General features: G+C 65.2%; 1 protein-coding gene and 1 long non-coding RNA gene across 8 annotated transcripts; one reads left to right on the top strand and one right to left on the bottom strand.

Annotated features, from left to right (window-relative positions):
• Positions 1–163: 163 nt before the first annotated feature.
• RNF44 (ring finger protein 44) lies at positions 164–14,457 on the bottom strand. Of its 7 annotated transcripts, none has more exons than XM_003642073.6 (11): positions 14,309–14,457; positions 5,257–5,437; positions 4,733–4,949; positions 4,259–4,426; positions 3,914–4,090; positions 3,577–3,738; positions 3,379–3,503; positions 3,189–3,276; positions 2,983–3,104; positions 2,787–2,886; positions 164–2,686 (listed from the first exon to the last, which is right to left on the bottom strand). In XM_003642073.6, the coding sequence occupies exons 2-11, from the start codon at positions 5,361–5,363 to the stop codon at positions 2,624–2,626; spliced, it is 1,329 nt and encodes a 442-aa protein (XP_003642121.2). In that variant the 5' UTR covers positions 5,364–5,437; positions 14,309–14,457; the 3' UTR covers positions 164–2,623. The 7 variants fall into 7 exon arrangements, with proteins under 7 accessions (XP_003642121.2, XP_015149372.1, XP_046756492.1 ...); XM_015293886.4 differs by lacking the exon at positions 14,309–14,457 and adding an exon at positions 13,565–13,661; XM_046900536.1 differs by lacking the exon at positions 14,309–14,457 and adding an exon at positions 7,414–7,554.
• LOC121106750 lies at positions 7,520–12,641 on the top strand. Its single transcript, XR_005839718.2, has 2 exons — positions 7,520–8,189; positions 8,851–12,641. It is a non-coding gene; the product is annotated as an uncharacterized LOC121106750 (long non-coding RNA).
• Positions 14,458–14,879: the final 422 nt, after the last annotated feature.

Genomic DNA, 14,879 nt, shown 5'->3' with positions numbered 1-14,879 from the left:
CCCATGGTGGCAGCAGCTCTGCCTTCAGCCCTGGGCTGCCAAACCCCCCCCAGAGCAGCTGGGGGCCTCTTCCTCGTGCAGGAGAAGGGGGGAACCCACGGGGAAGCCCAGCCCAGCCCAGCCCCTGCCTGCCCACAGCACGACAAGAGCCGGGCACAGCGCCTTGGTATACATCATACATTTATTAGTGAATATCCCTCTCAAAATCAGCCACAACATTAAAAAAAATAATGATTGCACTACTTGGTCAAGCAGAACTAGCAACTTTCATTTTAAAAAAAGTACAAATCTGTTAAAAATTTCAATCAGTATAATACACATATATATAATACAACATACTAGTTATGTTAAATGCTACAAAACCAATATGATTCCAATGGAATGGAAAAAAAAACCAAACACTTTTAGAGCTTTAAGAACCTTTTTTTTTTTTTTCTATATATTAGCCTTTTTTCAAATACATACATGGGAAAAATGAGGTAACTGTAAAATGTGCAAGTAACAGAGCAAAAAAAATTATATATATATATTTATATATATATATATATATATATATAAAAACTTTCTAACACAGAACACACGTCCTGGCGCCTGCCGGGGAGCCGCGCTCGCTCCGGAGGCCCACGGACTGGTATATAGAACAGTAAACAGTCCACTATCCCACCACAGGAAATCATTGGTAAACAGTGGTATCTACAGCGCAGTCAGCAATCACAAACACCCTAAATAATTGGTTGGTTTTTTGTTGGGGTTTTTTTTTTTTTTTAAAGGTTTTTTTTTTTTTTGTCTTTTTTTTTGTCTTTTTGTTGTTGGGTTTTTTTTTTTTTCTTTTTTTGTTTTTTTTTTTTTTTCTTCTTAAATGATACTTGTAGCTGCTCATTGGAATAAATTCTGCAGCACACGAGCTGTGAGCTTTCGAGTCGCCGTCAAAGGACCGTAAGGCTTTCCTGGCTCCCTGGGCACCGCGAGGGCGGGAGGGGACGAGGGGGGGCGTCTCCGGGGCGCGAGGCCGCCGCGCGGCACGGGGACTCCTTTGGTTATCTGTCACTGAGCGAGGGACGGGGAGGGGGCCGGGGTCCTGCCCAGGGGGCACCGAGCCCAGCGGTGCCGGCGGCACGGCGGAACCGGAGCGCCAGGCGCGGGCCTCGAGCGCGGGCACGGCGGGCGGCCGAGAAAGGGAGGCAAAGGGCGGCCGGCCAATCGCGACGCGCCTCCCGCTGCCCCCCGCGCCCGATTGGCCGGGAGGAGACCGGCGCTCGCTCGCCGATTGGCGGAGAGCGCGCGCACGGCTCCGCTCCGCGCCTATGGCGTGGCAGCGCGAGGGAACGCCCCGCCCCCCCACCTGCCGGGCGCGGCCCTCTCCTCACACCCCGCCGCGGCCGCCGACCCTCCGCCGCCGGGGCCCGGCCCGGCCCGGCCGCCCGCCCCCGCCCCGCGGGGAACGGCCCCTTGCACACGCCGCCGCGGGGACGGCCCTGAAAGCCTCACGGTCCTGCTGTGGCGTTGCGGACATGTGCAGTACAGTGCATGGCAGTATCAGCTGAGCACAAAAACCCCTCTCCCCACCCCCCTCACCCCACAGCCGGCTAGACGTAGCCAAGACCACGTTCCAAGCTGGTCAGACATGCATGCATATTTGTGAACATTTACATAGGGCTGGCGGCCGCGCGCGGAGGCTCCCAGGCGTCGGCGACGCGGGGAGGGCGCTCCCCTCCTTCCCGCCCCCCCTCCTCCTCGCTAATTAATCATGCAAAGCGACTCGGGCCGCACCGCCGTGACGGCCGCCACACCGCCAGGCCCGGCCTCCCGCAGCTCCGGGGCGGCGCCGAGCGGCAAAACCCACCGCGAGGTCCCGGCAAAACCCCGCGCCGAACCGCGCCGCGCCGCCCGGCCCGCAGGATGAGGCGCTCGGGAGCCCGGCGGCAAACCGGGCCGCCACGCACAGCCCCCCTCCCCACCTCCCCCCGCCGGGCCCGGCCGCATCGCCGTGCGTGCGCGGGGTGAGCGGGGGTTGGGGCCGGGGCCGTCCTCCCGCCCGGGAAGGACACGGAGCGGTGCGGAGCGGCCCCACGGCGGCCCCAGGCCCGCCAGCACCCGGCTGCGGTGCGCCCTCCGCTCTCCCCCCGCCGCCGAGGGGAAGAGCGGCCACAGAAGTAAAGAAACGCGACGGAAAAGGAAACGGAAGAAAGAAAAACAAAACCGACCCTAAAAACAAAACAAAAGAAAAAAGAGAAACGGGGGGGGGGAGTGTGTGTTTGTATGTGTGTGTGTGTGTGTGTGTGTGTGTGTGTGTAGGGGGGGGGGGAACAAAATAATGCCTATCGGAGTACAAAGACCCGGACAGCGATGGAGCGACGACGGCGCCTTGGGAGCGCGGAGGACGCGGCCGCCCGCCCCCAGCACAGCGCCATGCGGGCCCTGCAGCGCGGCGCTCCGTGCCACGGCGGAGGAGGAGGGCTGGCCTGGCCGCAGCCCGGGCTGCTCAGCGCTCACCACATCCGAGGAGAGGCTCTGGGGAGGGGGGGTAAACGCACGGCCGGGCCCTGGCAGCGGGCAGCGGCCCCCGCCCCTGGCCCGACGTCCTCATCCTCTAACGAATTGTGCGGCACAGCGCCCGCCGGCCTCAGTCCGCCTCCCGCTGCACCTCCGACGCGTCCGCCCGGCAGATGGGGCACGTGCGGTTCGCCTGCGGGGGACGAGGAGAGAAGAGGGGCGGTGAATGGGGGGGTCCTGCGGTCACCGAAGCCCACTGGGGGTCGGCGGCATCCGCAGCCCTATCTGCCCACCTTTAACCATTTGTCGACACACTTGGCGTGGAACTCGTGGTTGCAGGGCAGGACGCGGAGCAGCTGCCGGGCCTCGAAGTCGCTGAAGCACACGACGCACCTGGGGAGGACAGCAGTCAGCCGTCAGCCGTCAGCCATCAGCCCGGCCCGGACCCTCCCCTGACACCCCCGCCCCCAGCACCCGCAGCTCACTCACAGGGTCTGCTCAGACTGGTGGCTCTCAGGGTTGAAGCGGTACGACGGGAGGTGCTCGATGTCTGCTTTGGTGAGTCCCCGTGGCTTGGCCTCCCCCAGCCGCTCGGCCAGGTTCAGTAACGCCTGCGGGGAGATGCAGACAGCTCAGCCCCCACGGAGCCACCCCGGAACGCCCAGGTCACCCCACGGGGCAGCGGAGCCACGCACCTCGTAGTTCTCCATCTCCACATCATCCACATCCAGGTCCAGGCTGATCGTGGGCCCCACGGCCGTCGGCGACACGGGAAGCATAGAGCTGCGTGGGGGGACGATGGGGCCCTCAGCGCGGGTGCCTCGGTGGGGACAGAAGCACCACGCCACCCCACACCTCACACATCCCCCCCACCCCGGTACTCACAGGAAATAGGGCAGGAAGCTCGGGTAGTACGGAGGGGGCGGTGGAGGGGGCGGCGGGGGGGGCAGCGCCTGCTGCAGCCGGTACCGCTGGGTGTTCAGCCGCCGGGGCATCATGTGGGGGTATGGCTGCGGGGAGAGACGGGGGCTCAGGGCCGTGCCCACAGCTCCTGCATCCCTCAGCACCGAGACGGGGACTTACCACGCCGAATGGCAGCTCTTGGTGCAGCGGGTCGTGGGGGAGGTAATGCAGCGGCACGGAGGGGGAGAGCGTGGGAGCGTGGTGGGACGGGGGGTACGTGAAGCCGGCGATGGGGTGCTGCTCCCCTCGCAGGTCCACATCATTGTCTATCCTCTGCAGAGGCTGTAGGGGAAACTGTTAGGCTGGAAGGGGTGTCCCAGATTTCATTCACTGGCACTAGCACGGCACTGCACCCCGTGCATCCCACCTGGGAGGTTGCACTGAGATCCCACTCTGTTCCAGGACCCCGTGCCTGGCTCTGCAGCCCCAACGCCTCCCCAGTCCTACCCCGACTCACCATTCGTGGGTGCTGGGCTTGGAGAGGCACGAACTGCCCCAAGGGAGCCATGTGGGGCGGCTGGTGGGGGGGCACTGGCGGCGGGGGCGGGTGCAGGATGTAATGGTCGCTGGAGATGATGGGGGGGAACGTCTGGTAGGAGACTGGGAGCTGTTGCATGGCGCATGCCTGGATCAACTGCAGGGTTTGGAGAGAAACGTGCGTCAGGGGCACCTCTGCCTGCCCCAGAACATCAAAAGGTCCCCACACCCCCAGCCCCCGCGCTCTGGGGTGGCACCCACGCAGCCTTTGGGCAACCCGTGGTCACCGCCAGGTGTCCCCTTCTCCACCCCCACCGTGACTCACCGGGGGCGGGAGGCAGCAGAGCGGGTAGTGCTGTCCACTGAACATCACTGAGCATGCTGGGAGCTGCTGGGTGCTGCACCCAGGGATGTGCTGGCTGGTGTGGATGGGGAAGCCTTGCGTCGTGACGGTGGTGACCGTGTAGGAGAGAGGGACAGGTCCCTGGTGCACCTGGGGACAAGGCACAAAGGATGTGGGCAGAGGACACAGTCCCAGCTGGGCTGGCCCCATCCTGGAGGGGCAGCAGCAGGGCACGAAGCACCCGGCACTGGGATGCAGTCAGCATCCTGCTGGGCTCCACGTGAGCTTTGGACCTCGCTTTGCAACCAGCAGTCAGGGTAACATGGGCTCCCACCCCACCGCCACCAGAGGGGACCACAGGACACATCACAGGTCCCCGTCCTAGAGCTGGCTCTGGACACCACTGTATGGGTGCAGGGTCACTCTCAGCACCGGGGCTGCTCCTGCAGCACCTACCTGGTCATGAAGATCCACCATGAATGGGTTCTGGTGGGGCGGGTGAGCGGCCGGGTGCAGCATTCGTGGCGGTGTGCTGGGGAGAGCGTAGGCGCGGGGCTCATCTACAGGGATGTGCGGCTGCTGGGGGAAGGCAGGGTGCAGCTGGGTGTCATCCTGGCCCAGCAGGGTTGCCAGAGGTCGGTCGCGTCGTCCCCACTGACGCCTGGCAGGGGGGCTGCGGGGCCACCGCAGGAGAGAAACAGAGCAGGAGTGACCCCCGGGCAGGGTCAGTGCCCAGCGCTGCAGTGCTCAGGGCTGAGCCCCTCGTCTGGCTGCCAACCTCCAGCTCCACTTGCCCTGTGTGTGCCACCCTGTGTCCTCAGCACAGGACCCCCCCGCTCCCCATGCTTCCCCTGGCCACGCTCCCCACCCTGAGCTCCCCCAGTCCAGCAGGTGCTGGTGGTTGCCCCAGCGGGCTGTACAACCCACAGTGCGTCCCCACACAGGCACAACGGCCACTGGGACTCCGTGCTGCCCCATACCTTCGCCGGAGGTGGTCAGGGCTGCTGCAGGGTCCCCCTGAGAAACGACGTTGGTTAAAAGGGGCAGAGGGAGGCCGCCTATTCACTGCCAGTTCCCATGGTCGCATTGGTGACGTCGGGAGGCGGATGGGCACGCGGGACCTCAGGCTCCAGGCAGGGCGAGACACCAGCACCTTGGATCCTGTGAGAACAACAGCGGGTCACGGTCTCTAAGCCCCCAGGATAGCACGGGGTTGGAGCACGAACAGGGGCCCCAAATCCTCCCTGATATGGGATAGGGGAGAGGGAGAGGTGTGGAGCTGACTCCAGGCAGCAGCATTATCCCAAGATGAGCTGTGCAGTGTGACCCCAGCATTGCCCAGCCCACTGCCCCTGGCACCCAGCCCCGGGCACACCACCGCTCCTGGGGCTAAAGACAGCGATCCCGGCCCCCATCGGGTACCCAGGCACCGTCCCTCTGCTGTGTGACCCCCCCCCACCATGCAAGACACAGACACTGAGTGAGACAGAAGCACGTGTTTTTGGCACAGAGGAAAGCAAGCTGCAAGCTGGTGGCTGCGGCGCTGTCCTGGGCTGCTAATGGCACCGGGTGCTCCCAGCGTGTCCTCAGCCAGGCGGGGTTCAGTGCTGCTCTGGGGGTGCTGTGTCCTGCAGGGCTCCTGTGTGTCTGCTCTGCACCCTCTGCAAGCTGCCAGCGGGGCACTGCCCCACCGCCCTGCACCCAGCTGGGCCGGTGTCCCCATGTCACCGCCAAGCAGCAAAGTGCCACCGCTCCCGAGAGGTACCACACCTGAGGCTGCTCATTGCCCGGCTCCACGTGTCCCCCCCGTGTCCCTGCAGCACCAGGTGGCACAAGTTCCAACCCAAGCAGCTCCGGCCTCAAAGCCGTCCCCCGAAACCCAGCTGGTGGCCGCATCCCGGCACAGTGCCTGCTTCAGCCCTTCCTCCCACCGCCCCATGTGCGGGCACAGACTGAGCACGGAGCGCCCCGAGCCCGGCAGGAGGCTGGGGGTGTCCCCGGAAGGACAAACGGCCATGTCACACCAAGGGGACAGCGTGACGCTGCCGAGCGTCTCCTCCTACTCTCACCCCAACCCGGGATGCTGGCTCTGAAGCTGGGGGCAGATCTCTCTCTTTCGGGAAAAAACAAAGCCGCCCCAGCAGGAGCCCCCCGCAGCAGCCCGCGCTCCCCCCGGGGTCCCGGCACCGCGGGGTGCAGAGCCGAGCGCCGTCCGTGCTCACCGCGCTGCTCCGGGGTCCCCCCGGTGTCGCCGCTGACCACCACCTCCCGCTGCACCCCACGCACGCCCGCCGCGCCCGGGCCCCGCGCGACCCCCGGGGTCAGCACTTCGAGGCCGCGGCAACGGCCGGGACGCGGCGGGGGCGGCCTCCGGGCACGGGAACAAAGTTAGCGGCGCTCGGTGCCATCCGCCGGGGGCCGCCCGGGAACGGCCGCCCGCCCGCACGGCCCCGCGGGGACGCGGCCCCACGCCCCCCCCGGCGGCTCCGTCCCCACGCGAGCGCGGGGTCACGGCACGGCCCCGCCGCCGCCTGAAGTGCCGCCCTCCGCGCCGCGCCCCGACGACCCCCGGGGCCGCAGCCCCCACGCGCGGACCCTCCGAGCGGGGCGCGGACCCCGGAGCGCGCCGGGGCTCGGCGGAGCTGTGGCTTTAAGAGCGGCCGCTCCGGGGCCATGTGCTCGGCGCCAAACAAAAGCAATAACAAAGGCGGCCCCGGGCCCCGCCGCGCCGCCCCGGGGCAGGTGCCCCCGCCGGAGATGGGGGGGTTGTCGGGGGGCGGCGCCCGCCCCCGCCCCGCTCCCGGAGCCGCTCCCCCCGCCCTCCGGACCTACCTGCACCGCCGGCCGGGGCCGCGCTCGGGGAGCCGCTGCGGCGCCCCCGCCTCCTCCCGCCGCTCTTTGTTCGCCGACGCCGGGCCCGGGCCTGCCCCCCCCCCCCCCCAACACACACACCCCCCCTCCCGCCCGCCCCCCCTTCCCTCCCGCCCGCCTCCCGCCCGGACGGCCCCCTCCCCGCCGCTGCCGCCGCTGTTTCCGGTGCCTCTTTGTTATCCGCGGCTCGGGGCGGGCGGGCCGGAGCTGCCGCCGCCGGGGTGCGGGCGCGGGGTGCGGCCCCTTTAAGGCGCGGCGGCACGCACCGGGCCGAGGCACAACACTCGGAGGCCCCGGGGGCGCGCGCGCCTGGCGGGAGGGGAGAGGGGGAGCGAGCGGGCGGCGCGGCGCGCGCGCGCGACCCACGTGACCAGGCGTGTCACGCTCCGCCGCCATCTTGGAGGCGCGGGGCTGGGCCGCCACGCGGGGCAGCGCCCCCCCCCCCGCCCCCCCCCGCCGCGCGGGAGGGGGCGGTGTCCTAGCAACGGTCTCCACGGAGCGGGGGCCCCTAGCAACGGGGCCCGGAGCGGGGCCTGCCCCGCGGCACGCCGGGCCTCGGCACCTCTTACTTGAGGCCTCGTCCAGGCCCTCCGGCCTCTCGGCTGCTCCGGGCGGGCCGTGCGGACGGCAGATCGGCCGCCCCCGCGAGGTGCGTCGAAACGCGGGGAGAAGTGAGATGGTGGGCGCGGAAGTTCAGCCGCCGGCCCGAGACCCGCCAGGTGCCCGCCTGCTGCTCAGGGCCGCTCCCGCTCCCCGCGCCCACCGCCTGCCGGGCACGCACGGCTCCCACGGCATCTGTGCCCGGTTTGGTTGCAGACCCCAGCAAAGCCTACTGCTTCAACACAGCCTCTGCTCTCTACGCTGAGTTAAATAAGCACAGAAGTCGTGGAGAACCCCCAGGAGACGCCCAGCCGGGAGCTGCCAGCCCACGGGCCGCGCCCCGGCACGGCGCAGCACGAGGCAGAGCCCGCGGGCCGCACGGCCCGAGCCGGGAGCCGGCGCTGCAGCGCTGCTGCCTTACGGCACGCCGAGAGACTCCCAGGTAGGAGAGGCGGCCAGCTGACAGCCCTGATGTCATGCCTGTAAAACAGCCCTCCCCTGACAGCTGGGCTTTAAAGTGCTAACAACCAAAAGGGAGCTAATTAATTTGTAACATCACCCCTTTTAAAGAAAACCTCAGAGCCGAGGCGACGGTTTAACAATTCAGTAGGCTTATCATCACCACGAGCGGCTGTGCTCGGTTCTGTCCTGCCCCCAGCTCCCTCCAGGCCCTTCTCAAGGCCGCTTCACCTGCTCTCACCTCCTCACCCGAATCCTGGCACACGTTAGCACGTACAGCAGCCTCAAGGCTTCCCCAGGGCATAGAGCACTCTGGGGCAAACTCCCTGTGCCCCAACAGCTGCTCCCATGCCCCGGCAGGGGGCACAGGGCACAGCTGTGACAGGGGTTGGACTCTGTTCAGACGCACACCCCAGGAGTGGACAGCCGAAGGGCTGACAATCACCCTCAGTGTCCACTATTGGCTTCGGGAGCCAGGGATGAAGAGGGAGATGGCACTCTGCACTTGGAGCTCGCCACTATCTCCTGGCAGAGATAGCAATGCACCTTTACAAGGTGGCCAGGACACAGCCTGATCCTAGGCACAGCATAAACAGCACACAGAGTCCCAGATGACAGATATTTATACAGACCCTCCCTCCCAGCACATTCCAGCAGCACCAGCTCCCCCGTGGCCAGCAGCTACCAATGTCATCAGGACAACAGCGGGAGAAGCAATGGCTCTCTGGCGATGCTCTGTGCTCTGTGCCTGGCCAGGCCAGGTGGTTCCTGTGGCACACTGTGTGCCTGCCCAGGCAGCCCCTGCAGGGACAGGGCATGAGGAGGCGGCTCAGCTCACACCCGCCCTGTTCTGTCTTGGGGACACAGCAGTACACACAGCCACCAATACATCACGCTGCTCCAGGTCTCTGCCACCATGTAAAAGGCCATTGCTGACTACCAGTGTGACAGCATCTTGACGTGGGCTTAAGCCTGGAGGAACACAGCAAGGAGCCCAAGTGACAGCGGCATTAGCCAGTGCTTCTGGGCCAGGACAAAGGCTCCTGAGTCCATTCCACCAGTGGCTCCCACTCCAGCCACTGAGCCGAGTGACACCTCCAAGTCACAAAGAACTGCACAAGATGAATTCGGGCACCCCACAGCCCATCCTCTTCCTTACAAGAGCCAGAGGTCAGCACAACAAGAGCCTGCTTGAGCCCAGGCTCTTTGCGACACCATCTGCTGCTACAGACGTGCCACCTCCCTGGCCCCATATATAGGTCAGGTCTGTCACAGGATTAGCTGGGGCGATTGGAGTGATATGAGGAAGGCTCCCACTGGAGGCAGGCTTTCCCCCAGCCTCTCCTGAACACTCAGCATGCCACTGGCTTCCAGACATACTCTCCCCAGCCTCTCCACCAAGTCCAGGAGAGATCCTCCCCTCCCCACCATCTGCAAAACAAGAAAGAAGAAACTGGTACCAAGCACCAAGGAGTTCCCAGCCTTCAGGGAGGGACAGCAGGAGAATCCCCACCCTATCCAAAACCTGACAGAGACCAGGTGACGTGGGACACCCCAACATCAGCAGGTGCTGCACGGCGAGGTGCTTTCCTGCTGGGGAGAGGAGCTCCCTCCCTGCTTTGCACACCTTGGTGGAGCTGAGTTCGCTGGCAGAGGAGGCAAGGACGCCTTCGCTGCGATCGCACACCACCCACTCACACCCCCGGGCTGCCAGCACTCCCATCAAACGCCTCCAGCCACACGCGTGGAGACGCTGACATGAGGAGCGAGGAGCTGCACAGGCAGCGGAACTGATAACACCCAGTTTCCTGTCGATCTCTCTCCCACGTGGATTCTCTGATGTCTAATAGCAAGGCTGAGCTGCAGTGCAGAACTAGCAGTCTCTTCCTCCCCAGACCTTTGAGATAGCTGCTGCACTGCTGATCTTAACTGAAACCAGCCAGCAAGTTCAAAGCAGAGAGAAGACTTGCAAATAAACAGTAAGCTTGCGCAAGCCTTCATTTCCTCAGGACAGGAATCTGCAGACGTATCTCCACCTTTCTTCATTTGCCCTAGAAACAGCTGCACGACCTAAGCAGCGTGACCAGAAGGCTGTGGTGCAGCAGCTCAGGTACCTCTGTAGTTCAGCAGCATCCAGCAACGGGAAGCACCCTGCCTCAGCCCATGTCAGAAGGCATTCAGCAGCCTGCAGTGGCCCCCTCCCATGGCCACAAGCACTGTGAACCATGCTCACCTCCGTCTCCTTTCATCCTGCCACAGGCAGTCCCACAGCTCAGCTGTACATGGGCGCGGGGAGACGAGCCAGCACATCCATATTCATCCCTATCCTGCCACCTGGGCAGCCTCCAAGCCCTGCCACTCCGTCCCTCCACGGGGCACAACGCTTCAGGACTCCTCGCTGCTTTGCCCTTCACGTGTTTACTCTCCATTCATACAGCTCTGCCTTAAAGCAGAGACCCCACCTCCCCCAGGCCGCAGCTACCCAAGGGAGCAGGGCTACAGCCTGCATCCCTCTGCAAGCATCCCACCCAGCCCTGCCCGCCCTGCACACTGCGTACACTGCGCCAAGGGGCAGCCTCCAGACACCTCCCCGCTGCTTTGCCTGCTGGGCACAGGCCGGACCGCTCACACTGCCCTTCTGCTGCTGGCGGCAGCACCTGGCAAAAAGGACACAGGCAGAGCCAGGAGCCGACGGATGGCAGCAAGCAATTCAGCAAAACGAAGCGCCTCTTGATAGCGCGGGTGACGGTCAGGAAGTTGGGTTGGGTGCTTTGTGTTGTATTTTAGGAAGCCTGCAGGGACACCAACAACCCGCAACAAGCATTTTCAGAAAGGAGCTCAGACAAATTCACAATTTGCAGCCGCTATTTGCCCTCTTTTGTCCTTTTAATTTGCCGGGGGGCTGCTTTCAAGATGCACTGAAACAGGCGCTGACCACTGCCTTAAGCACGAAGGAAGTTTGCTGCCATACCTCCCCAGTACATCACTCACAGAAAACCCTGCACCAGTGCCTGGGGATAGTTTTAAGAGGGGAAAAAAAAAAACCACCATGATTTCCAAGCTGACAGCCCCTGTGCACAAAGCGCGACTGTGCAGTGACAACAGAGCAGCCTGGGGCACAGGAGCTGGCTGACCTCTGCTACAGCTCTCGCCGGCAGATTTTTATTGTTCACCACTCGCCCAAAGCACAGGCACACAGAGCAAAGCAACCAAGGCACTCGGATCAAAAAGCAAACGCAGCCGGGGAGCCGCACCGGCACAGCAGGGAAAAGGCAAGCTGCTGGAGGGAAGCAGGCTCTGCGCCTGCCTGGCCAGGGGAGGAAGAACCGGAGCCAAGCCCCTTCCTGGAGCCACAGCGCAAGGTGCTGGAGCCTGCGGTCACCTCGAGGCAGGCTCAGCCCACAGCAGGCAGCTCATTGCTAACAGCACGGCCAGTCCCTCTGCTCTCTGTGGTCAAGCTAGAACCTGCACGCTGCTTTTTGGCGTAGCCAAGGGAAGCCCAGGGTGAGGCCACCGTTGGAAGATGAGGCTCCTGAGGTGCAGGCTGTGGGCAGTGCTCCCCTCACTCTTGCCTTGCAGGCGGCCAAGCAGGGAGCCCTCCCAAAGCACCCCACTCTAGGACACCTGGTCGAGCAAACCCACCAGCCAACCTTTCCTCCAGCACGAGGCAGGTGACAAACCACATTTCTACAGCTGGCCCTGAGCAGGGAGCCAAGGGACAGCAGGAAGATGCCGTATGCCAGCAATTCGCTTCAGAGATGAAAACCCAACAGCATCAAAAAGCTCCGTGCTTTGCTGCCGACAGCCAGTGCTGGCTGCCCAGCCGTGCCCCGCGGCCAGGCTCACGTGACTGCAAAGTGGATGCACACAGTAGGAGTGGCTGTAGTGACAGCGTTACCACTTGTGTCCGACACACATCTAAGCCCAGCAAATCCCAGCGCTCTGCAGCGCTCATTTACAAACCCCACACGCTCTGCACAGGTACGCAGGCTTCAGCAAGAGCTCAGTGCCCATGGCCTGCTGGAGACACCCAAGGAACAGTGAGCATAGGGCTCTGGGACCCTCTGACGTGCAATGATGAGCCTGTGCCATGTGCAGGGCAGGGAGAGCCCTGGTTCGAGCCAGGAGCCCACTGTGCATCACCGCCACTCCGCGATGTCAGTGTGCTCCTGCTCCATGGACACTCACGCACATGGAAGTGGGGATACCTGATGGGATCAGTGGGACCTCACCCCATCCCGCTCTGCTTCCCGTGGCTTTGTTTCACACCAAGCCTGTGATGCAGGACTTCACCAACGGTGGACGCAACGCCACGAGCCAAAGCCCTACCTGCTGGCTGTTACTTCATTCCTCTAACAGGTCCATAAAACAGGGATAATTAAATCTCTCCTAAACTCTCTTCCATTTAAAATAAAAATCTATAGTCCCTATTTCATTAGCTGGCTCTGGGTTTTACAGCTTGATCAATTCCCCTCACAGAGCCCCGGTCCCAGGCAGGCAGACGCGAACAAACACACAGCGAGCAGCTTCCACTGTGCAAATCAATGGGGATTTGCAAAGTCTCCTCTCTCAGCTCTTTGTTCTGCACTTGCCGAGCGGGAGCACATCAGGTAGGGGCGGTGTGCTCCGCTGCCCGCGGGAACATCGCTTCCAGGAGCCAGATGGGGCACGTGGCGGTGCTCCCTCCAGCAAGGGGACAACCAGCGGGGGCCCCACAAACGTGGTCCCAACCCCAAAGGCAAGGCAACCTTGTGGGTAGCACCACTCCTCTCGCTACGCGGCCAAGTGGGACAAGGCCCAGCTCCAGCAGCCAGAGGGAAGCAGCAGCTGCTCTCACCTCTCCTGCAAGAAGCGGAAGAAACCGAGCACTGGGAGCCGAGCGCTCAGCTCACCATTTCCTGCCCTTCCTGCCCCCCCACCCCCATCACACCCCCCATCACCGAGCCGGGCCACGGTCAGAGCAGCCAGGGCTCCAGATGGCTCCGCCACCCCATGAGCCGCTCCCGTGGGCGCAGCGGGGAGCTGCTGGCGGCCGGCAGCAGATGGAGGGGCCTCAGCGGGAGCCGCACGGACAGCGCCCGCCTCCCACCCCGCACAATGGGGCAAAGGATGCTGTCCCGCTGTCCCCGCAGGCTGCGGGGATCCCTTATCAGAGCACAGGGACGAGCCGGGCTGCAGCTCACCGTCGCCTGAGGTTGGCGGAGCAGAGCTGCGCTCCCGCTGCCCGGCTGCCTTCAAAGCAAACACCCAAAGGTGACAAACAAAGGCACCCGGCAGGCACTCCGCATTAGCAGTATTTTTAGACGCCGCTCTGGAGCCGGCCTTATTATTTTCATTGCAACGTGCATAATTACCCACCATGCACCGCAGTGACATCAGGCAGCAGCCCGCTCCCCTCCACAGCCGCTCCTCCTCCTGCTGCTGCCGCCGCCGCCGCCGCCGCTCCCGGGGCTCCGGCCTCAGCCCACGCACAGCACCGGGAGGCGGGAGCCGCGCACCCCAGGGCCGTGAGGCCCCGGGCCGGAGCCGAGGCGGCTCCAGGTGTTGGCACAGGGAGCGGGGCCGCGCACAGCTCGCGGCCGGGCACGCAGCGGGCCGGGGCGCCGCCGGAACGCAGCGGGGCCGCTCGGGGCAGCGGGCACCCCGCACGGCCCCCGGCCCGCTCAGGCCGCCCGCACGGCTCGGCGCCCCGCGGCGCTCACCGTGCCCACACCGCACCGCCTCGGCCCCGCGGGGCCGCCGGACGGGGCCGCAGCGCAGCGCGTCCCACGCCGCGGCACAGCCGCCAGAGCCGCCCCACGCGCGGGGCCGCGCTCCGGACGCCGTCCCCACTCACAACTTCCTCAGCGGTTCCGCCGCTCCGCTCCGCTCGGTGCCGGGCGGAGGAAGGGGCGCTCCCCGAGCACGAAGCCCGGCCCGGCCGCGCGCGGCCAGGAGCCCCGAAAGCGGCCCCGCTTCTCACCCCGCCGGGCCCGGCCCGGCCGGAACGCCCTCCCGGTACCGGAGCCGCGCCCCCCCCCCACCCCCGACGCACCGCTGCGGCCCTGCCCCGCTCCGCCGCCCCCCGCCGGGTCCGGGCCCGGCACCGCGCCCCGCACCTACCGGAGGCGCCGCCCCCGCCGCTCGCGGGCCGCTCGGTGCCTGCCCCGGCCGCGCTCCGGCCTCAGCCCGCTCGCATGGCGCGGCGGCCGGGCCCGCCGGGCTCGGTGTCCGTCCCGGTGCCGCTCGCGCTCCGGCCTCGGCCCCGCCTCGTGGCGCCCCCGCGCTGCCGCCCCGATGGAACCGGCCGCCCCGCGCCGCCCCCTGCGCCGCGGCGATGTGGGCGCGTCCGCTCCGGCCCCGCCGCCGTACTGCGCCCAAAAGCGGCGCGGCACAAACGCGCTGCGGGGTGTGCGCGCCGTAATGCTCCGAGCGGCGGCGCACAGCGAGGAACGGGGAGAGGGGCGGGGGAGGGAATGGAGATGGACGGAGATGGGAATAGCGATGGGAACGGGAACGGGGAGAGAGATGGGGATCGGAACGGAGACAGGGATGGGGAGAGGGATGGAGACGGAAACGGGAACGGGGGTGGATTGAGGGCTGGTGACGGTGACTGTTTCGGGGCAGGGGACAGGGATGGAGTTGGGGATAGGATGGGGATCTGGGTAGGGATGGGGATGGAGGCGCTGGGAAC

This window comes from Gallus gallus, chromosome 13, assembly GCF_016699485.2.
Source record: "Gallus gallus isolate bGalGal1 chromosome 13, bGalGal1.mat.broiler.GRCg7b, whole genome shotgun sequence".
Lineage (NCBI taxonomy): Eukaryota > Metazoa > Chordata > Aves > Galliformes > Phasianidae > Gallus > Gallus gallus.
This window is presented reverse-complemented; position numbering and strand designations above follow the sequence as displayed.

Bases quoted from the DNA above. Each gene is read 5' to 3' on its own strand.
- RNF44 (XM_046900536.1), bottom strand. From the start codon at position 7,543: ATGGCGGCGGAGCGTGACACGCCTGGTCACGTGGGTCGCGCGCGCGCG. The intron at 4,427-4,732 runs GTAGGTGCTGCA...CCTTGTCCCCAG, and splicing joins TGGTGGATCTTCATGACCAG to GTGCACCAGGGACCTGTCCC. The intron at 2,687-2,786 runs GTGGGCAGATAG...CGTCCCCCGCAG, and splicing joins GTGTCGACAAATGGTTAAAG to GCGAACCGCACGTGCCCCAT.